The sequence below is a fragment of the Herpailurus yagouaroundi genome, unplaced genomic scaffold, assembly GCF_014898765.1.
Source record: "Herpailurus yagouaroundi ecotype Mexico unplaced genomic scaffold, PumYag 77, whole genome shotgun sequence".
NCBI lineage: Eukaryota > Metazoa > Chordata > Mammalia > Carnivora > Felidae > Herpailurus > Herpailurus yagouaroundi.
The window spans coordinates 79,165,694-79,189,351 of NW_024412388.1; the positions used below are offsets into that span (position 1 = coordinate 79,165,694).

Here is a 23,658-nt window from a genome sequence, read left to right on the forward strand (position 1 = left end):
ATTGTGAATGAAAAATCACTAGAATGAAAAAGTGATTCCTTATTTAACCCTCTTGAGAAGCTGGTCCAACAAATAGTAATGTGTATAATAAATGTACTTACAACTATTATCTTGGTTTAAACTTACACTTGTTTTCATTTATCCGTTCCTTAATTATAAAACTTTGAAACAGGTGAAGGTATTAAAATCTGCTCAGGAAACATAATGAAAATGAACCTCTAACTAAAGATCTATAATGGTTTCACTTTATCTAGGAAATTTGATCTCTTCTAGCTTTGAAGATTCACCATAAGCTGGTTCTATTTAATCCACCCTTATTTCCCACAATTTACCCACATTAATTCTTAATTCTTAAGAGTCTGGCCTCTAAACTCCCAGACCCATGCTCAGTCACTCTCACCTCTGCATTCTTGTGTGGTCTCCACCTACACTGTACTCACCCTCTTCTCTACCATGTTTTCTCACTGGGGCCTGCTTAAGCCCAGGACCTGTGTACTTTGAATAGTATGAGTATACAAAATTAGCATCTTGCCACAAGCTGTTCTAGTTTTTAATTTATACAATAACAGTAGAAAATTTAACAGTAGAAAATTCTACTCTATTGATTTTCTTTCCATGTTTGTGTAAGATGAAAGATTATTTTTCACAGGCCACGCATAAAAAATGACATTAAAGTAAAACCTCTTGTGAACAGTTTTTTTCCCAGTCCTGATGAGGAGAACAGCATTTTTAGGTAAGGATTATGACATGCAAAATTAATGTTTGCTGGGTGATTTTTAGACTATGCTTGGAAATACAGTCAATCCATATACAGTTTTCTTAATTTACCAACATTAAAGGTTCCTTATCACTCTAAGTCAAAATTATAAGGGGAAGATTGCTTTATTCTAGACAAAATTTCCTTTGAGAAAAACTTTTCAATACAAGGAATAATTCCTACGGTTCTCAAAACAATAAGACTTTCTAGAACATCTTATCTGTAACTTGTTCTTTCACACATAGCTTAGATCAGAACAGATTATAAAAAAGCACACAAACAAATAAGTAAAGATTATTCATAATCCTGAATCCCTCAAATGCTATCATGGTTGCAAATGACAGGAGTAACCACTGAAATTTCAGGACAAGTTAAATTAAACCACATCTAAGATTTATCAACTTTGTTAATGTTTTGTTTCTTCATTCAGAATTTACTTAGATTGATTACCTCCAGGAGGTATTACCCAAAACACTCAGACTTTAACTGAAGGATGTAATACCAGGAAAGAGTAATGCCCAAACTTTTTCCTTTGAGGTTTAAATTAATTTAGTGGGCAAAATGAATTTCTTTCTTAACAAATAAGGCTTATATAACCCATTCAAATCTTATCACTGTGAATAAACCTTACTGTACAAATAATTCAAGGTAAGACACAAGCTTCTGTATTCATGTTTAGATAAATAGTTACCATTAGAAAATAATAAAAAACAAGGAAATTGACCTAAAGCCACATTAACAAAAAGTATCTCTCTAATCAAAGCACATTAATTTAAATTACTTAGGAGAGTTCTTAATAATACTATCTGAAAATTTCATGAGTTAAATTTCACAGATTCAAGGTAGTGCCAGTTTAAAAAGTGTTTAGGTACTAAGAAATCTGTTAACTGATATTAGGCAAGTATCCTTTTTTTGCAATCTCAGTAATACCACCATGAAAGGAGTAAGAAGACAAAAGTAAAAAGACTTCCCTCTATCCACAACGGTAAATAACGCTAATTATTCTATAGGTGTAAAGAAAACTTCAACTGAAGTAACTTTGACACCTAGACAAACTATCAAAGGTTTTCAGATTACACTAAAAAAAATATTTGCCATGCAAATATTAATTAAGCATTTTAGATCACCATAAAAAGGCTTAAGGAAAATTAATCCTCAATATTGGAACAGAACAAATTTTGGTAAAAAGAAGACAATTTTCTAAAATATTATTATTTAATTATAATCAGGGATTCACAGAAAATATTTATCAGGAAAGAGTCTGTCATAACCAGTAATACAGTGTTGTTACAATACAGAGGAAGGAAGAAAGAAATATGTGAAGATCAAAATTTTGATCACTTACCTCATGATTCAGCTCTGCTATCTGATCTTTCAGTTCCCTAATATACTGGTTAGAATCAGACTTGTTAAGCTGTCCTTGAAGCTTTCCTTCTTCTTTCTGTTTTATGACAATAAAACAAACCAAAAACAAGAGACAACTTTCACAGCATGTACTCAAATACTTTAAGATATAGGACAGCATAAGGGCATATCCTTTAACTAGCTAAATTCTGAACAAACCTGTTCTCAAACTATCTCTGAAAAGCAATTTATAGTAACTTATACTGATTATTTCTATATAATGCTTAGGGAAGTTGTTTATAACAAATACAACTTATAAAATGTACATTTTGAGAAACTCTCAGAAACCAACAGTTGAATGGTGTACTAGTGAAAAAATTACCTTAGAATTTCAAAGGCATTTTCTTACTTTGAGGATAAATGATTTTCTATCCATACCACAAGAGATTCAATGCTCAGTTGATAAGGCAGTGAGCCTCCCACAGCTACATGGGAATCAGCTTTTGTGTGGCAAACAGAGGAGAAAGAGAAAAAAGAAAAGGTTCTGCAAACCACTCTTAAAAGGGGAAGGACAGCTCTGAATCTCTTGTTTAATTACCTTAGGAATGTATGGCAGGAGTCCTAGATATAGCTGATTAAAAGGTGCTCGAATCCTAACAGCTAGTTTCAGAACCATATGTGATCATTTTCCAGGGATATAAATTGGGAAGGGGGGAAGCTGCCTTTTCATATACCATCTGAAAACAAATGTGACTTTTAAGACATAGGGCTTACTAGAGAGTGAAAAATGAGTTGTTTTTTATATTGCCAGATTATTTCTAAAAGCCATGTGATGACGCTTGAAATGTTAAGAAGCTCTGATCCAGAGACATCTATTAAAACTACTGAGTAGCTCCAGATACCAACAAAGTACTAGTTTACTTTTAACAGTCACCCATCACTTGGTTTCCTTCCATAAAGACAATCACAGTTGTTTTTTATTGTAATCTTCCCATGATATTTTGTACATATGTATCGAAACACATTTGCATACACACACATATTTTTACTAATACTACAGACACTATGAACACTGTTCTATACTTGCTATTATCTCTTAAGAATCCAACTTCAAGATCATTCATTATCAGTACCTACAGAGAAGATACACATTTCGATTTGAAAGAGCTTTGAAGTTTCTATAAAAGTTATCTTAGTGCTACTTGAATATTTATAGGTTTTTTTTTATTTTTATTTTTTTAACGTTTATTTATTTTTGAGACAGAGAGAGACAGAGCATGAACGGGGGAGGGGCAGAGAGAGAGGGAGACACAGAATCGGAAACAGGCTCCAGGCTCTGAGCTGTCAGCCCAGAGCCGGATGCGGGGCTCGAACTCACGGACCGCGAGATCATGACCTGAGCCGAAGTCGGACGCTTAACCGACCGAGCCACCCAGGCGCCCCTAAAATAAACGTTAAAAAAAAAATTTTTTTTTTAAGTAGGTTTTAAAATGTGCTGTAGAGGCACCTGGGTAGTTCAGCCAGTTGAGCATCCGACTCTTGAATTCAGCTCATGCTCCCAGGGTCATGGATCGAGCCCTGCATCAATCAGGCTCTGTGCTGAGTGTGGAGCCTGCTTAAGATTCTCATTTTCTCTCTTTCTCTTTCTTTCTTTGCCCTTCCCTCACCACATATGCACTCTAAAAATAATAATAATAATAATAATAATAATAATAATAAATAATTACAATAAAATGTGCTGTAGGTCCTGTAAAATTACCTTGAGAGTAATGGGTTGTTCTGCAGAGCACTTTCCAGTGTGGAGCTCTCTACTGCTCTTTCCATTCACAGTAAGAAGAGACCCTGGACCTGGTTTGGTACTCTCACTGCAGCCAAGTCATGCTCTACTTTCCTCTACACATCTCCCAACATCCTTGGCAGAAAGAACTAACTAGAACTGCTCCAGTAACAGAATGAGTGGCTCCCCTATAAAGTCAGGGTATCATTCCAACAGAATTACTCTTCTGCATGAACCATCCTTGCCATCCCGATTGCATTCTTATGTAACTTTAGTTTGTTCAAATCCTTTCAACAAGCTATTCTTATAAGCCCACTCTTTTTGTTTTTTTGTTCTTCTCCTTTTGGTCACCGGTCTTAAAAACCTTTCACTAGAATATGGCCTGCTGAAGCAGTTAACTAATATTTGTATAGATATAAAGAACAACTATTATTCCTAGAGGCTTTAAAACTTTTCTTATATGTTTGAACACATGAATATCACATATAATCACCTAAGCAAAGAACTAATTTAGGGGCACGTGGCTAGCTCAATTGGTAGAGCATGTGACTCTTGATCTCGGGGTTGTGAGTTTGAGTCCCACACTGGGTGTGGAGATTACTTAAAAATAAAATCGTAAAAAAAATTACTAATTTGGGGCGCCTGGGTGGCGCAGTCGGTAAGCGTCCGACTTCAGCCAGGTCACGATCTCGCGGTCCGTGAGTTCGAGCCCCGCGTCAGGCTCTGGGCTGATGGCTCAGAGCCTGGAGCCTGTTTCCGATTCTGTGTCTCCCTCTCTCTCTGCCCCTCCCCCGTTCATGCTCTGTCTCTCTCTGTCGCAAAAATAAATAAACGTTGAAAAAAAAAATTAAAAAAAAATTACTAATTTAATAATTATATTCCAAATGTGCCAGGCTTCATAAACATAGTCAACAGACACCTTATGATTTTTAGCCACTAGCCTGTATTTAAGAAAATATATACATATTTTTAAATTTTAGTTAGAAATACTAGCTTGAGCCAAAGCAATACTGAAAAGGAAGAACAAAACAGGAGGTATCACAATGCCAGATTTGAAGATACACACTACAAAGCTGTAGTAATCAAAACAGTTTGGTACAGGCAAAAAAAAAATAGACATACAATTAATGGAACCCCAGAATAGAAACTCCAGAAATAAACCCATTATTATATAGCCATATAATCTATGACAAAGGAGACAAGGGTATACAATGGGGAAAAGATGGTCTCTTCAATAAATGGTGGTGGGAAAACTGTACAGCTACATGCAAAAAAATGAAACTGAACCACTTAAACCACACACACACAAACACACACACACACACACACACACACACACACACACACAAAACGTCAAAATGAATTAAAGACCTAAATGGGACACCTGAAACCATAAAAATCCTAGAAGAGGGCACAGACAGTAATTTCTCTGACATTAGTTGTACCAACATTTTTTCTAGATATGTCTTCTAAGGTAAGGGAAACAAAAGCAAACACAAAAGTAAACATAAACTATTGGGGCTACACCAAAATAAAAAGCTTTCTGCACAGCAAAGGAAATCATCAACAAAACAAAAAGGCAAAAACAAAACAAAAAGACAACCTATTGATTGAATGGGAGAAGATAGTTGCATACAATATATCTAATAAGAAAATTTTTCATTCATATATATATATATATACTTTTATATATATATATATCCAAAATATATAAAGAACTTGTGCAACTCAACATCAAACACCCAAATAATCCAATTAAAAAATGTGGAGAGGACTTGACATTTTTGTAAAGAAGACACAGAAAAGATGTTCAACATTACTCATCATCAGGGTAATGCAAATCAAAACCACATAATGTATCACTTCACACCTGTCAGAATGAATGGCTAGGATCAAAAAGACAAGAAATAACAAGTGTTGGCAAGGATGTGGAGTATGAGGAATCCTCATGACCTATTAGTGGGAATGTAAATTTGTACAACCACTGTGGAAAACAGTATGGAGGTTCCTCAAAAAATTGAAAATAGAATGACCATCTGAGGGGTGCCAGGGTGGCTCAGTCACTTGAGCGTCTGACTTCGGATCAGGTCATGATCAGGTTGACAGGTTCTCAAGCCCCGCATTGGGCTCTGTGCTGACAGCTTGGAGCCTGGAGCCTGCATTGGATTCTGTGTGTGTCTCTCTCTCCTCCCCTCCCCCATAATGCTCTGTCTCTCTCTCTCTCTCAAAAAAATATATAAACATTAAAAAAATTAAAAAAAAAAAAAAGAATAACCATTTGATCCAGTATTTTCACTATCAGGTATTAACCCAAAGAAAACAAAAACACTAATTCAAAAAGATATATGCACCCCTATGTTCATTGCAGCATTATTTACAATAGCCAGGAAGGGCACAACCTAAGTGTCTATCAATAGATGAATGGATAAGGAAGACGTAGTACGTATGTGTGTGTATGTAATGTATGTATACACACACACACACACACACACAAATACATACACACAACAGACTATTACATATCCATAAAAAAGGATGAGACTGTGCCATTTGAGACAACACAGATGGACCTATTATGCTAAGTCAGGCTGAGAAAGACAACTACCATATGACTCTACACGTAAGTAGAATCTTAAAAAAAAAATAATGAAAAAATGAATAAACATAGAAAAAGCAGAATCAGACCTGCAAATACAGAGAACAAACTGATGTTGCCAGAAGGGAGGTTTATGGGGTTGGGCAAAAGGTGTGAAGGGAGAGGGAGATACAGGCTTCCAGTTATGGAATAAGTAAGTCACATGAATAAAAAGCAGATCATAAGGAATATAATCAATGATATTCTAACAGCAATGTCATGGCACAGATGACAGCTACACTTGTGGTGAACACAGAGTAATGTATAAATTTGCCAAATCACTAAGCTGTACGTCTGAAACTAGTATAACATTGTGTGTCAATTACACTCAAAGAAGAAATGTTTGACCAGAGCAAGGCAGAACCAAAACAGCAGAGATACTGACTCAGAATCCTAATCAAACCATCTCTGAAGCCTTCCCTACTTGTTTTTTCATTTACAGTAAAACTCTGGTTTGAAAGCATAATTTGTTCCAGAAACATGCTCGTAATCCAAAGCATTTGTATATCAAAGCGAATTTCCCCATAAGAAATAATGGAAACTCAGACGATTTGTTCCACAACCCAAAAATGTTCATATAAAAATGATTACAATACTGTAATACAAAATAATAAAAAAAATACAAAACATATGGAAAAATAAATTAACATGCACTTACCTTTGAAAAGCTTTGTGGCTGGTTCACAGAGGGTTATTGTGTAGGATGATTTTCACTATCACTAATGGAATCACTGTTATCTATTGGCTCAATGGAATCTTTTTCTGCATGGGGACCACTGTATATGCTCACACAGATGTTGACTACAGTACAGTATTAATAAACTCTTGTCATATACTGTAAATTATTTAATACAGCTGGCAATACGGCAGCAGAGGAAAGGGTCTACATCTGTAGGCAGCCTGACCTAGGTATAAAGCAAAGTATTCCTAAGCTTACTCTTGTATGGAAAAGCGAACGACTGTCCATCCATAGGTGCTTTTAAGTGACAAAAATACACTAGTGTCAGTTGTGGGCACCTTCCAACATTCTGAAAAATCACTGATTTCTGCCAAACACTGTGGTCTGAGACTGAGCATCCAAGCATGGGAGACGATCACCCACAATTCCAGAGACAGAGACAGAGACAGAGAGAGAGAGAGAGACACAATTGTCTCAGCTGTGATCACGTGGCATTTGACATCATGTACTACTCGTATTGCAAGACATTGCTCATTTATCAAGTTTATCATTTATTAGAAATGTTTGCTCATCTTGTGCAACACTTACAGGACAAGTTACTCACAATCCAAGGTTTTACTGTATATGAATGAATGAAGTCCCTTTATTATTTAAACCAGTTTAAATATGGGTTTCTGTCACTTGTAAATGAAGTAATAATAGCTAACATATCTTGAACACTTATCAGACGTTCTCAATTGAGGTTCCCCAAAGGAATTAAGTCCTAATGCCCAAACATCACTGTATGTAATAATTTAACTTTCCTCCTATGCATCTAGAGTGGTACTATGTACCATACTTAGAAGAACTGAGAAAATAGTTACTCAGATTATTTTCTGTAGGATTTAATTCTCTTGTACAATCCTGATGGAGAGGGATTGGGGCTGACAATGTGCTAACAACTGTTCTAAGCTCTTTACATGTAATCATCACAACACCTCTGTGTAATAGAAACTATTATTCCTAGCTGAGTGAACCAACAATTGCCTAAGAATTACATAAACAGTTGACACATTTTTCCCCCACAGCACTCTAAACAGGAGTTTGCCTGAGGAGGCAAGAATATATGGGAATTTATGCAAAGGATCAAGCAAATTAGCTTTCTTGGATTTGTTTCAAAACTTTACTTGAGTTATTTATTTTAGCCCACACTTATTTCAATGGGAATTGCAATATAAAAAGAAAAAAATTAAGATGAAATGCTAAAGCATACTTTCATTTATGGCCCTAAGCTAATGACTCATATTATCAGTTTATAGTTGTCTAATACTGCTTACATGTAATTATGCCTGCATCTGATTTTTATCCACTCCCCATTTTAAATAAAATATTTCAAAAACAGAACAAAAGAGTAATATAATAAAGACTAATAAACCCATCACCCAAATTCACTCTGTTTCATGACTACCCCTTCCCATAATTTTCCTTGGTTCTAGACTTACTCCATCTCACTCCTGTATATTCCCAAAGTAGGAAAGGATTATGTCAAGCATTAGGAATAAGTAGTGAGTCAAGAAGGAAGAAAATAATGTAGAAAAGAGAAAAAAAATATGGAGAGAGAATATTTGCTGACATAAAATAAATAGTCATTATCCTTATAGAAGGTATTTTCCAAATCCTGTATGTGACCTGATAAATGGCAGCAGCAGCAACTGATTAAGTAAATATACTTCCAAAGGGGGCTACTTTGGGTATATGTGTTCAGCTGTACTCTTTGATGGCTTTTTAGTCTAATTTTAGCATCATATCATATTAATTACCTTGAAAATAATTGCTGATTAAATGGAAAGTGCAATTGACTACTAGGAAGAAATCCTTATGGATGAGATGGAAAGGCTAGATATTTGTGGTTTAGAATCAGATTTAGAAAAGGTACCTTTAAATCTGGTCCCCAGTGAAGGTAAAGTTCTTGAGGATTTTGGATATCCCATAGCAATAATATCATTCAGGACAAAATAAAATTCTCAGGGCGAATAAAATGACAAAGCCCAAGGTAAGTTCTAATGTTCCAAGACAGAAGTTCAAGAAAGCAAAATACTTTAGGTCTGAAAGGCTGTTGAATGACCACTAACAATAATTAATACCAATTCTTTCCTGTAGGGAAACCTGCATGATAAACAGTCTGGCAAGACACAAATCATTAAATGTGTTTTACAAAAGTGACTAAGCGGGGCACCTGGCTGCAACTCTTGATCTTGGTGTCCTGAGTTTGTGTATAGAGAGCATTTAGATTAAAAAAACAAAAACAAAACAAAAGAAAACAAAAAAGTGACTGACTCCAAAGATGTTTCCCCCAAAGGTGAGTCTTAGTAAGGTTTAGCCAAAGTTTTGCAACCTGATTTCTTTAGAGGAAAGGCAATATTTAATAAAAAAAATTGGGCAGTTGAGAAATTTTACAATAAAGAAATTTAATGTTTGTAACAACAGCTTGTAAGGCATACTGATTAAACTGAGGGCAAAGGAAGGGTAATTAAGCAGCTCTGCACTCTAGAAGTGACCCCCATCCCTGCACACTTGTCACATATTAGTAGCATACCAGTTTGACAGACACACCAGTCAAAAAGCTCTGCCTAAGGTATTCTGATTGAATAGTCTGCTTTAAGAAAATCTAGCTGATATTTCAAAAACTGAAGTGAAGTCAGAGAGGTCCTAAGTGCTATTTAATAAATTAAAATGTATAAATAACTTTTTATCTAAGTCTGTGGTTTTTATGTTCTGCAAATGGGTTCTCATTTAAATGATGAATTGAACCCTTTTAAGGACTCTCTTGAAATCAGGTAACTAAATAACTACACATTTACAGTGCCAAAAAAAAAAAATCCAGTTAACTATTACATTCTAAAAAGTGGATAACAATTTAATTTCACTTCTGAGACAATTTATTCAATTATCTAATGTTTAGGATTATTTTTTGCAAAAATTTTTATACCTTTCTATTTTCAAGCAATGTCTACATAGTTCTTTCTGATAAGGTGGGAAAATGTCATCTACACTAATAAATTTACCAGTAACCTGCATTTTCTTTTGGTCTAGCTGATAACAACAGATTGCCAGTTAAGTGGTTTCCTAAGCAAAACTCATTAGGTAAGTAACAAACTTAAAGAGCTCCAACACATCAACAATCTTGGTATTCTATAATTTCACTGAACACACCTTAAATATATAACTTTTTGTCATGCAATAAAAGAAACTTTATATTAAGAGAACATAAAGTAATATTTATAAAAGGTTTACTTAAATGCACTTTTACTCTCGGACCTTTCTTTCAGTAATTATTTTAGCAATTACCATTATAATATCTATAATAATCTAATTCATATTGAGGCCTTAAGCCATAGAGTTCCATGTATAAGTCTCTGAGTCAAAAGGTCATTAATAACCTAAAGATATGCATGTTTAAGTAATTAGGGATAGAGTATAACAACTTTAACTTACTCTGAAATGCATCAAAAAATAAGATAGCTAAGGGGCCCGAGTGACTCAGGTGGTTAAGTATCCAACTCTTGATTTTGGCTCAGGTCATGATCTCACAGTGGTGAGATCCAGCCCTGACTGGGGTTCCATGCTAGGCATGGACCTCCTTGAGATTCTCTCTCTCCTTCCTCTGCCCTTTCCCCACTCGCACTTCTGAGCTCTCAGAAAAAAAAAATATAGCTAGAATGGTGGATAGACACATATCTAATAAAGCAACAGATGAAACAAATATCAAAAATATTAATACTAGAATGGAGGTGGTGGGTTTGTGATGTTCTCTGTTGAACTCTTTCAACTTCTGTATGTTTGAAAATTTTCATAGTAAAATACTTGGAGAAGACAGCAATAAAAAAAATAATACATGCCCTCTCCCTCTAGAAAGCAAACACTTAGTCTATACTGTAGTTCATTTCTATATGTGAAAAGGTATTTATTTCCCAAGGTTACTTGTACTTAATTTAAAACCTACCTCTTGCTCTAGGATTCGTACTTTCTTCACTTTTTTACTAGAAACTTAAGAAACTGAAAAGTAATATTATACCATAAATTACTTTATTAAAACAATCTAATTTTAGAGCAAGCTGAGTTACAGTTCATCTCTGTAATATTTTCAAGTAGATTTTATGGTTGTTACATCAAGATCTATTTTCTCTCCTTTATTATGTAGTGGTCATAGTACAGGAATTATCTCCATCCTTAACCCCATAGGTAGGCTCTGATTGGTAGGTAGGGTTTAAACCAAACAGGATAATCAGATCTGTTTGCATTGTGACTACTTCTGGTCTTGCTCAAGCTGTGTGACTCTTAAAACTTTTACCGGAAATTATGGGTTACAGTTTTTTATTCTGCATATTATGCAAGTACATATAAGGCTCATCTGTTAGCCATTTTAACACGATGAAAAAAACCTCCTAAGGATAAAAAATGACAAGCAAAGCAGAGCTTTCAGAATCATGGCTAATGCAACAAGCTGGAGCCCAAATCAAACTTTTCCTTAAGTATATCCTACTTTTGGACTTTTCAGGTACATGAACCAATAAAGCCCCTTTATTATTTAAGCCATACATAAATCCAGAATTGAGTTTTCTGTTACCTTCAATAAAAACATCCTACCTAATAAATATTTTTTTTTTAATATGGCTAGGTATTTTGATAAAATATATACATAAAATTTACCATTTAAAAAACATATGGCTAGGTAAGTGAATATAATAATATAAACAACAATCTAGGAAATGGTTAAAACAGTGATTGCCAAAGATGATTATTGTTGGGAGATTTGTAAACACATGGATTAAGAGAATCTATTGCTCACCTAATGAATTTTAAATATCTGGGAATGGGGCTTGAAAATCAGTACACATTGAAAGCTACACCCAGATTTCAAACTATATTACAAAGCTGTAATCATCAAGACAGTATGGTATTGGCACAAGAACAGACACTCAGATCAATGGAACAGAACAGACAACCCAGAAATGGACCCACAAACATATGGCCAACTAATCTTTGACAAAGCAGGAAAGAATATCCAATGGAATAAAGACAGTCTCTTCAGCAAGTGGTGCTGGGAAAACTGGACTGTGACACGCAGAAAAATGAACCTGGACAACTTTCTTACACCATATGCAAAAATAAACTCAAAATGGATGAAAGACCTAAATGTAAGACAGGAAGCCATCAAAATCCTCAAGAAGAAAGCAGGCAAAAATCTTTTTGACCTTGGCCGCAACAACTTCTTACTCAACATGTCTCCGGAGGCAAGGGAAACAAAAGCAAAAAAGAACTATTGGGGCCTCATCAAAATAAAAACTTCTGCACAGCGAAGGAAACAATCAGCAAAACTAAAAGGCAACAGACAGAATGGGAGAAGATATTTGCAAACGACATAAAGGTTAAAGGGTTAGTACCAAAATCTATAAAGAACTTATCAAACACAACACCCAAAACACATAGAAGAAATGGGCAAAAGACATGAATAGACACTTCTCCAAAGAAGACATCCAGATGGCCAAATGGCACATGAAAAAATACTCCACATCACTCATCATCAGGGAAATACAAAGCAAAATCACAATGAGATACCACCTTACACCTGTCAGAATGGCTAACATGAACGACTCAGGCAACAAAAGATATTGGCTAGGATGCGGAGAAAGAGGATCTCTTTTGCACTGCTGGTAGGAATGCAAACTGGTGAGGCCATTCTGAAAAGCAGTCTGGAGGTTCCTCAAAAAATTAAAAATAGAACTACCCTATGACCAGCATCTGCACTACTAGGTATTTATCCAAGGGATACAGGTGTGCTGTTTTGAAGGGACACATGCACCCCAATGTTTATAGCAGCACTATCAACAATAGCCAAAGTATGGAAAGAGCCCAAATGTCCATCGATGGATGAATGGATAAAGAAGATGTGGTATATATATACAATGGAGTATTACTCCGCAATCAAAAAGAATGAAATCTTGCCATTTGCAACTATGTGGCTGGAACTAGAGGGTACTATGCTAAGCAAAATTAGTCAGAGAAAGACAAATATCATATGACTTCACTTGTGTGAGGATTTTAAGAGAAAATAGATGAATATATGGGAAGGGAAGCAAAAATCATATAAAAACAGGGAGGGAGACAAAACATAAGAGACTCTTAAATATGGAGAACAAAGAAGATTACTGGAGGGGTTGTGGGGGGTGGGGGGGATGGACTAAATGAGTAAGGGACATTAAGGAATCTACTCCTGAAATCATTGTTGCACTATATGCTAACTAATTTGGATGTAAATTAGAAAGTAAATAAAATAAAACTGTTAACCAGAAAAAAAACAAAAAGAAAGCTACACAAGTGGTGGTTCTGACACAGCCAGTGTGTAGACCTACACTTGAAACACACTGGTTTGTACAACCTTTGAAAATTAACTATTTTTAAACACAAATTCAAAATTCTATATATATACCAGTTATAAAATACTTTTATCTTTCTTAAAAAATCTCAAATAATATTTTTTAAGTTTATACTTATTACAGAATTTATTCAGTATAGTTTTTTATATAAAAAAAGAGATAGAGGTGCCTGGGTGGCTCAGTTGGTTAAGCATCATCTGACTCTTGATTTCGGCTCAGGTCGTGATCTCATGGTTCATGATTTTGAGCCCCATGTGGGGCTGTTGGCATAGAGCCTGCTGCGGATTCCCCCTCCCTCTCTCTCTGCCCCTTCCCAGCTCATATGCACACACATTCTCTCTCTCAAAATAAATAAAAAAATAAATTTGAAATTTCAAAAAAGAGGTAAATACTTCTTTTAACTACCACCACAATGGTAAATGTGTTAAATGACCAAGACACATCAACTTATTTACAAATAGTCTCTACATTCCCAGAGAGAAAATATTTTAGAATGAAAATAGAAGAAAACTGGCAAGGGTTCTTAATTTCTTTCAATTCTACTATCAGTTTCACTTCATGTTATTTCTATGTTAGTTTCAGCTGGTCAGTTCCCTGTCTACAGAGGTTGGCTGAATTTTGAACTCAAATCCCTTTCTTGGTTAACCTAGCTCTCAAACAGAAAATGTTATTTTAAAGTTTAGTAATGTATGATGAGGAACTAAATAATGTTTAGGATCAGAAAAAAATCCCACATATATGATCCCTATGACTGAATACTAAGATAACTATTCAAAAGAATGAAGAAACACCAAAGATTTGAGAACCAGCTGAATAATTCTTTAAAAACTTAAAACTATCAATATCTACGAGAAGATATGCCAGTAAATAAGGGATCCAATTTTCTAAACTTTTTACTAGGTAACAGGTTGATAGAGTTAAAAAGCTATTTTCTTTAATATAACCATGAATGTGCATAGAGAAATATTTTGCTAAGAGCAGTGATTCTGGTGTTTGACTACTTGGCCTGTTTTTTAGTGACTTTAGGTATATACATTCACCAGGTTTATCCCTGCAACCACAGGGAGCTATAATTCAGGAAAGGATGAGGCAGAGATATAAAGTGCCCAGGATGTATCACATATTCTGCTACAGTTGATTGGAAAATTAGTCACTGCTGTAGTCAGCAGGAAAAAAGTGAATATGTATTTGTGCAATGTGTATACATTCACAGTAGCAAGCAGACATTGAAATCAGAGATATCCTCGCCTACATCTACTGTATACTCCAACATACTATTTAAAAAGTTGAACAATTAAATGTGGTGGTGCATTGAGCTAGAAAAATTAAGTAAAAATGTGAAAGACTTCCTCTGTAACTCTAAGCAGCATGCTTCTCACATATTGCAGCAAAACTGAGATGAGTAGGATGTTAACTTGCTTTGAACAAGTGTTTGGAAGAAAAAGTGTATTATATTAAAAAATATTGTGGAGGTGAGAAAAGAGGAGGCAGGGGCTCAGGTTTGTTTAAACTCACAAATTTAGCCTCATTTTTTACATATAATTGTAATAGGTATGTCTAAGAGTATTACTTGTTTCTTTATCTGTTTTTAATGCTGGTTATAACTTACCCTATCTTGGCACAGGAAGGACACTTCCTTAGAGACAGGAAGATAGCAGATTTTAAAAGCTGTGTTTCAAGCCATAGGCTTTTTAATACCCTATGCAACTGGAAATTTGCTTAGAAGTTTTTGGGTTTTTAAAGAGAATTTAACCAGTTAATACCCAGTTAATGTAACAGATGCATAGATGCAAAACATGAAAAGCACCTAGTCTGTCATTTACATTTGCAAAATTTTCCTCTAGCCTTTTCAGTTTTCAAATATTTCAAATCTACAGAAGAGCTGAAATAATAGTCATATACCATTCAGCTATATTCACCAATTACTATTTTGCTACATCTGCTTTTGTTCTCTCTGTACGTGTATCTTCTGAACCTTTGAATGTAAATTGCAGATATGACACTTCCCTACTATATATTTCAGCATGCATTTCCTAAGAACAAGGAACTGCCTCACATAACTAAATGCCACTAACACACTTAAAGTAATAGTTTAACATCACAGTATCATCGAATACATAGCTCCTATTCAAATTCCCTTAGAAGGGTCCTAAATGGTGGTGCCTGTGCGGCTCAGTTGGTTAAGCGTCCAACTTCGGCTCAGGTCATGATCTCACTGCTTGCAAGTTCAAGCCCTATTTCGGGTTCTGTGCTGACTGCTGAGCCTGGAGCCTGCTTCAGATTGTGTGTGTCTCTCTCTCCGCCCCTCTCCCACTTGCAGTCTCTCTCTCTCTCTCAAAAATAAATAAAACATTAAAAAAAATTTTAAAGGGTTCTAAAGGGTTTATTACTATCCAGAATCAAACCAAGGTTTATGGTTACACTTGGTTATTGTGTATCTCTTTACCCTCTTTAAATCTGTAATAGTCCCTCTGCTTTTTGTCATGACTGTTAATATTTTTAAGAGTTCAAGTCTAGAGATTGTGTATTATCCAAGCTGAAATTCCAACAAAACTCCAAGTCAAGTACTGTTTTTATTTCTTTTTTTCAAACCCAATAGGCAGCAGGATAAAACTAATATAATGTATATTTAAAGTTTGGTTGTGTTAAGGGAGTAAGCACAGAAGACATGGCCAGAGAAACTTAAGTATCTGAAGCCAAAGACTAAGAAAATGTATAGGAATAGCACTAGAAGACAGCATTTTATAAATTATGCTGGTAAATATTTACTTTTTATTTTATTTTTATTTTATTTTATTTATTTTATATTTTATTTTTATTTTATTATTTATATATATTTGATAAAAAGATACACATAATGAATATTAGTAGTTACTTTTTTTTTTTTTTTGCCTCTTACTAAGAAACTAACCTATAGGTTTAACTCTTCAATCATGGGAAGTCTAAATAACTCTATCCATACTTCACATCACTTTAAACACACACAAAATGCCTTTTAACCTGTCATTTGTCTCTTTGCAAAAATATTCTACGTAGTAAATAGATGATTTTTTTTTTAATTTTTTTTTTCAACGTTTATTTATTTTTGGGACAGAGAGAGACAGAGCATGAACGGGGGAGGGGCAGAGAGAGAGGGAGACACAGAATCGGAAACAGGCTCCAGGCTCTGAGCCGTCAGCCCAGAGCCTGATGTGGGGCTCGAACTCACGGACCGCGAGATCGTGACCTGGCTGAAGTTGGACGCTTAACCAACTGCGCCACCCAGGCGCCGTAAATAGATGATTTTAAGTTTGTTTATTTATTTATTTATTTTGAGAGACAGGGTACAAGCAGGGGAGGGGCAGAGAGGGAAGAGAGAGAATCCCAAGCAGGCTCTGCACTGTCAGTGCACAGCCCAACGTGGGTCTCAAACTCATGAACTGTGAGATCATGACCTGAGCCAAAGGCAGATGCTTAAATGACTGAGCCACCCAGTGCCCCTGTAGTAGGTAGATGACTTTAAATTCTGGGAAAAGCATAGAGGTAGTCACCAAGAAAAGACTAAAAAAGAGAGGACTTGTCATAAAAGTAAAGCATCGAGTATCACTTATTCAGCTTCACCTTGCTCAGTGAGGCAGTACCTACAGCTGGAAAATCCTGTAGCTTAAAACGTGATTCATCTTCTGGATGGCTGGAACCATATTTCAATATCCTCATATTCCACGTCATGAGGGTTTATCACCTCAGTGGAAGATTCATCTCCACTTTTATTTCTTGGCTTTGTATTTTATATTTTGTTTTTAATATCACAAAGTTAAACTCCAAATACGTGCTCTTGTGCAGTGTGAAACAGCTTTTGTCTCACTTTTTCCCCTATCAGGAAAGGATATATGATGAAATCCTATTTACTAATGATAAACACTGTCATGCTAGGTTAAGACCTGACAAGTCCTTTGGTAGTAGTGTCTTGGGATACTGAGACTTTTAAACAATTAGTTCCAAAAAGCCTTTCTAAATCTAAGCAAGTATCAGTTCATCTTTTTGTCATTCCACTACTCAGCATTGTTATTTCTTGAGATCCTCTTCTGCCAGCTTGAAGACTATCACGGTCTAGACCTATTATTTTCATACTTTGGATTCTGATCACCAATTCTTTCTCTCAGCAAGATTTTCTCCAGACTGATAAATTAAAAAGCTCTCCTCTTTTTTAGCACTGCCCCTGTACTTGTGTATTATCTTCATAAGTGGCTTGACCCAAGCATGGCCTAGATCCAACAGCATTAGAGCATTAAACAGACTCAGGAGCTAACTAACTTAGCAAGGATCACATGGCTATCTAGGAAAAAGCCAAGGGTGAAATCAGGTTCCACTCCTACTCCCCTATTTGTGCAACAAACTACAGCAGGATATATGTTAGAATTGTTTTCCTAAAAATGGTGCTGATAATTTTATGTATTCATGTTATCTTTTCCTGGACCCTCCATAAAAAGTGATAGTAAGCCAAAGTTGGGGAATACATTCCTTAGCTGTTGAAGTTTGTCACATATCTTCCTTAGCATCAGATGACCAGACAGCTTCCTATATATTCATTTCACTGATAAAACATGCTCTTCTCTCATTTGTTTAAAGGACACATGAAGAGCTGATTTTGCCAACAAGAATTTTTATCAACTTATTAGACTACTAGAGTACTGGAATTTGATAAGGAGCCAGCCACTTTTATCAAGTACAGAAGAAGGCCAGTATGAAAAACCCAATTATAATTACTTATCAATTCAGTAATCTCTTCTCATATGAAGTCAAGGGAGAACAAGGTATAAAAAAGAAAACAAAGATAAGTCAAAAACAGCCTATATAAACATAGTATCAATAATAAGCATTTGAAATGAATAACTCATACTATAAAATTAATTTCGTCTCTATAATTTCAATGAGATGGTTTGGCTTGGCTGTGAATAATATTGTTATTAAATCATTTTTCTCACTGCTCCCCTATCAAAAATTCATCACCTTTAGCTTATGATTTGGGAGTTCACCTGATATATAGAGGAATTTAAATGCCTCGGGAAAAAAAGTAGAGAAAAACAATTTAAAAATATATTATTTCTATTCATATTTCCTATAATTGATCAATGTTAAAATCTTGAAATATGTACAGTCAGCTTTTTTAAGAAAGAGAAACAATTGTTTCTGTAAAATTATACTTTTACCTTAAATAACTCAAAGGAAAAAATATAACAATGAAAATTAAATCTTAAACTTTAGCTGAAATTGATAAAAAAGAAAATATAGGGAACTTGAGTCAGGTTTCTGTCCAAACTGTGTCCCTTGAATTGTAATTTTAATTGCCCAAATAAATGACTGTTTGCTACATATAAAAAAAAAAAAAAAAAACATAAATATAAAAGTTTTTTTAAAAAAAAAAGGGTAAATTTTATAAAAAAAAAAAAAAAGACCTCTAACTTTAAGTGTTTATGAAAAACATTAAGATGCTGGAGTCCATTTTTTTTAAATTATATACTTTAAACTCATTTGCCTATCTTGCTGTAAAGATATATGTACATTTATACTTGGTTTCATCTCCCCTATCTCCACTTCCAGATTTTTGATAACATTGTTACACTGTCAAAGTTTGAAGGAAACCATCCTAACCTGTACCCCTTTATTCCCATGTTTGTTTAGTATTAGTTCTGTATTCAAATTAATTCAATAGTTACCACCCCTCTTTTTATTTTATTTTATTTTTAAAAAAATTTTTTTAACGTTTATTTATTTTTTTGGGACAGAGAGAGACAGAGCATGAACAGGGGAGGGGCAGAGAGAGAGGGAGACACAGAATCAGAAACAGGCTCCAGGCTCTGAGCCATCAGCCCAGAGCCCGACGCAGGGCTCGAACTCACGGACCACGAGATCATGACCTGGCTGAAGTCGGACGCTTAACCGACTGCGCCACCCAGGCACCCCACCACCCCTCTTTTTAAACAGCACCTATATTTCTCAGTTCTTTGACTTGTTTTAAGCTAGATTTTACAATTCCTAGTTTTTTGAAGAAAGAACTGTGGAAACAGTATCCCAGCAGTCTTTCACACTGGAAAATGCCAACCTGTCTCTTCAATATATTTAAATGACACCTTGTTAGGCTATAATATCTTTGGGTCACCCAAACTCAGAATTTTGTAGATTAGTACTAAGAGAACCTTTTATGATGACAGAAATGTTTTCTACCTGCATTGTCTAATGTGGTAGCTAGTAGCTACTGAGGCTATGGAGCTAAGTGTGACTGAGGGACTGATTTTAATTTTGTTTAACTTAAATCAATTGAAATTTAAATTACCACATGTGGCTAGTGGTTATTGTACTGGAGAGTGCAGCATAGCCACTGCTCCATTGGTTTCTGGCCTTGAATGTGCCATGAGAAATGTGGAGGACAAGTCTTAATTTTCCCATACAATTTTGTGGATAATTTGCTTTGAGTGTTTATGGAGTATTGTGTGTCAAAATTTTCAGGAACACAGAGTGTTCTTTCAATTTGTGTATTTAAATCTTCCTGAATTTCAGGGAACTCTTCTTGTTTACATATTTAAAAAAATCTTTTTTTAGTATTTATCTATTTTTGAGAGACAGAGAGATAGAGCATGAGTGGGGGAGGAGCAGAGAGAGAAGGAGACACAGAATCCTCAGCAGGTTCCAGGCTCTGACCTGTCAGCACAGAGTCCAATGTGGGGCTCGAACTCATGAACCACAAGATCATGACCTGCGCCTGAGTCAGATGCTTAACCGACTGAGCCACCCAGGAACCCCAATTGTTTATATATTTTTTAAATTGAAGTGTAATTAACATACAATGTTATATTAGTTTCAGGTGTACAATATAGAGATTCAACAATTCTATACATTACTCAGTGTTCAGCAGGTCAAGTATACTCTTAATCTTCTTTATTTCACCTATCTCTCCTCTGGTAACCACCAGTTTGTTCTCTGTATTTGAAGAGTGTGGGGGTTTTTGTTTGTTTCTTTTTTTTTTTTTTTAAGTGTATGTCTGTCTGTCTGTCTGTAAATAATCTCTATACCCAACATGGGGCTCGAACTCACGACCCTGAGATGAAGAGTCGCATGCTCTTCTGACTGAGCCAGTTAGGTGCCCCTGTTTAGGTTCTTAAATTTCACATATGAGAGAAATGATATGGTAGATATAGTCAATGGAATATTACTCAGCCATAAAAAAGAAGGAGACTTACCATTTGCAACAACACAATGGATCTAAGGGTAAAATGCTAAGTGAAATAAGTCAGTCAGAGACAGACAAATATCATGATTTCACTCATATGTGAAACTGTTCATATTTAATACATCTTCTTTCTATTTATTGTGGGACACCAGTTATCCTTAGTGTTAGATTATCTATCATTCATCCATATCTGTTAGCTAATAACTGTTTTACATTCTTAATCTCTGCATTCACTATGATTATCTCAAGCTTTTCTTCCATGCCAGTATTCCACTTTTCAACACTGTTTATTGAATAGACTACTCTTTTCTAGTCTCTGCAGTGATGCACTGGGTTTCAATTTGCTTCCCTAGCACCATCTTATTCCTTACATCAGTATTTTTTTTTATCATCTTTTGATTTCTTAATTTTATTGAAGTCATGTTTGTTTCATAGCATGAAGCAATTGTAATTCCTCTCTTATCCTTAAGTTACCTTCCTTCTTTCTTTCTCTTTTTTTGCTGAAATAATATTAACCAAGTTGCTGTGCCATTTCTTCTCATGCTCATGGCTGGGTGACTGTCAAGATATTTCAAATGCTTTAAGAATACAGGTTACTTACTAACTCTTTTTTCCACCATATTTAAAAATCTATTTTCTTTGCCCTCCAAGCTCAAGTTTCTTTGAGAACTTTTGTATAGCCTGAGGAATAACACAGGGAAAGGAAGAACCTGGCTAAATAAGGACCTTATTCTTCTGAGATTTTGTTAAATATCTGTATTATCTAACTGGGAGGATATATGTCAAAACCTGGGTTTTAAGATTCGTATAATTCCCCAAATTCAGTGTGTTATCCCCAAGGCCTTCACTTTAAAATCCAGATTTTCATTTTTTAATCTCTTTGACTGGATTGTTCTTCCAGAAGTTTCTGAAATTCCTCATTCAGAAAATTACATACTCATTTTCTTTCTCTCTACATTTGGGATATGAAAGAATCTTCAGGCGATTTTGCTGACTTACCTATCTAGCTTGGTGAACAGGATAGGAAAAGGAGACAGTTGAGGTTAGAAGCCAAGCCCTACTAGGCCTCTTTGTTCTAGACTAGTTTATTTCTTTTCTTAGCTGTCATGTTTAAAGTTTACTGCACTAGGTTTTGCTCCTTTTCCTTTCAGGCTGCTTTTATAATTGAATTTTTTTTTTAACATTTATTTATTTTTGAGACAGAGAGAGACAGAGCATGAACGGGGTAGGGGCAGAGAGAGAGGGAGACACAGAATGGGAAGCAGGCTCCAGGCTCTGAGCCATCAGCCCAGAGCTCAACGCGGGGCTCGAACTCACAGACCGCGAGATCGTGACATGAGCTGAAGTCGGACACTCAACCAACTGAGCCACCCAGGCGCCCCTCAGGCTGCTTTTAAAGTAGAAAAGTAGTTGCCTTAAAAAAAAAAAAAAAAGCCCTATTTACTATTTTGTTAGATACAAAATTATAGAATCACTGAGAAAGTAAAGCAAAGCTGGAGGCATCATAATTCCAGACTTCAAGCTGTAGTACAAACCTGTAGAAACCAAGACCGTATGGTACTGGCACAAAAAGAGACACACAGATCAATGGAACAGAATAGAGAATCCAAAAATGGACCCACAACTATATGGTCAACTAATCAACAAAACAGGAAAGAATATTCAGTGGAAAAGAGACAGTCTCTGCAACAAATGGTGTTGGGAAAATGGGACAGCAACATGCAGAAAAATGAAACTGGACCACTTTCTTACACCACACACAAAAATAAATTCAAAATGGATGAAAGACCTAAATGTGACACCGGAAACCATCAAAATCCTAGAGGAGAACACAGATAACAACCTCTTTGACCTCGGCTAGAGCAACTTCTTATTAAACACATCTCTGGAATCAGGGGAAACAAAAGCAAAGATGAACTATTGGGACTTTATCAAGATAAAAAGCTTTTGCACAGCAAAGGAAACAATCAACAAAACTAAAAGGCAGCCTACAGAATGGGAGAAGATATTTGTAAACGACATATTGATAAAGGGTTAGTATCCAAAATCTATCAAGAATTTTTCAAACTGAACCCCCAAAAACAAATAATCCAATTAAGAAATGGGTAGAAGACCTCAACAGACATTTTCCAAAGAAGACATCCAGAGGGCTAACAAACATATGAAAAGATGCTCAATATCATTCATCATCAGGGAAATACAAATCAAAACCATGAAGAGATAACAAGTCACACCTGTCAGAATGGCTAAAATTAACAAAACAGGAAACAAGTGTTAGCAAGGGTGGAGAGAAAGGGGGACTCTCTTTGTACTGATGGTGGGAATGCAAATTGGTGCAGCCACTTTGGAAAAGAGTATGGAGATTCCATAAAAGGTAAAAACAGAACTACCTTACAATCCAGCAATTGTACTATAGGTATTTACCCAAAGGGTACAAAAATACAGATTTGAAGAGTTACCTGAACCCCAATGTTTATAGGAGCATTATCAACAATAGCCAAACTATGGAAAGAACCCAAATGTCCATCAACTGATGAATGGATAAAGAAGAGGTGGTGTCTGCCTGTCTCTGTCTCTGTCTCTATATTAAAATATTACTCAGCCATCAAAAAGAATGAAATCTTACCATTTGCAACAATGTGGATAGAGCTAGAGGGTATTAAGCAAAATAAGTCAGTCAGAGAAAGACAAATACCATTTAATGTCACTCATATGTGGAATTTAAGAAACAAAACACATGAACTTATGAGACAGGGGAAAAAAGAAAGGGAAACAAACCATAAGAGGCTCTTAAAGATAGAAAACAAACTGAGGGTTGAATGAGGGAGGTGAGTGGGGGGTGG

At 35.4% G+C, this 23,658-nt stretch overlaps 1 protein-coding gene across 7 annotated transcripts in view; it reads right to left on the minus strand.

Moving 5' to 3' along the window:
• EVI5 (ecotropic viral integration site 5) overlaps positions 1–23,658 on the minus strand; it is a 248,898-nt gene that overhangs the window by 31,898 nt on the left and 193,342 nt on the right. For all 7 annotated transcript variants that reach the window (XM_040470985.1, XM_040470988.1, XM_040470986.1 and 4 more), the window contains one exon: positions 2,103–2,198. In XM_040470985.1, the coding sequence (XP_040326919.1) occupies positions 2,103–2,198 (96 nt within the window). The remainder of the gene's footprint in view (positions 1–2,102; positions 2,199–23,658) is intronic.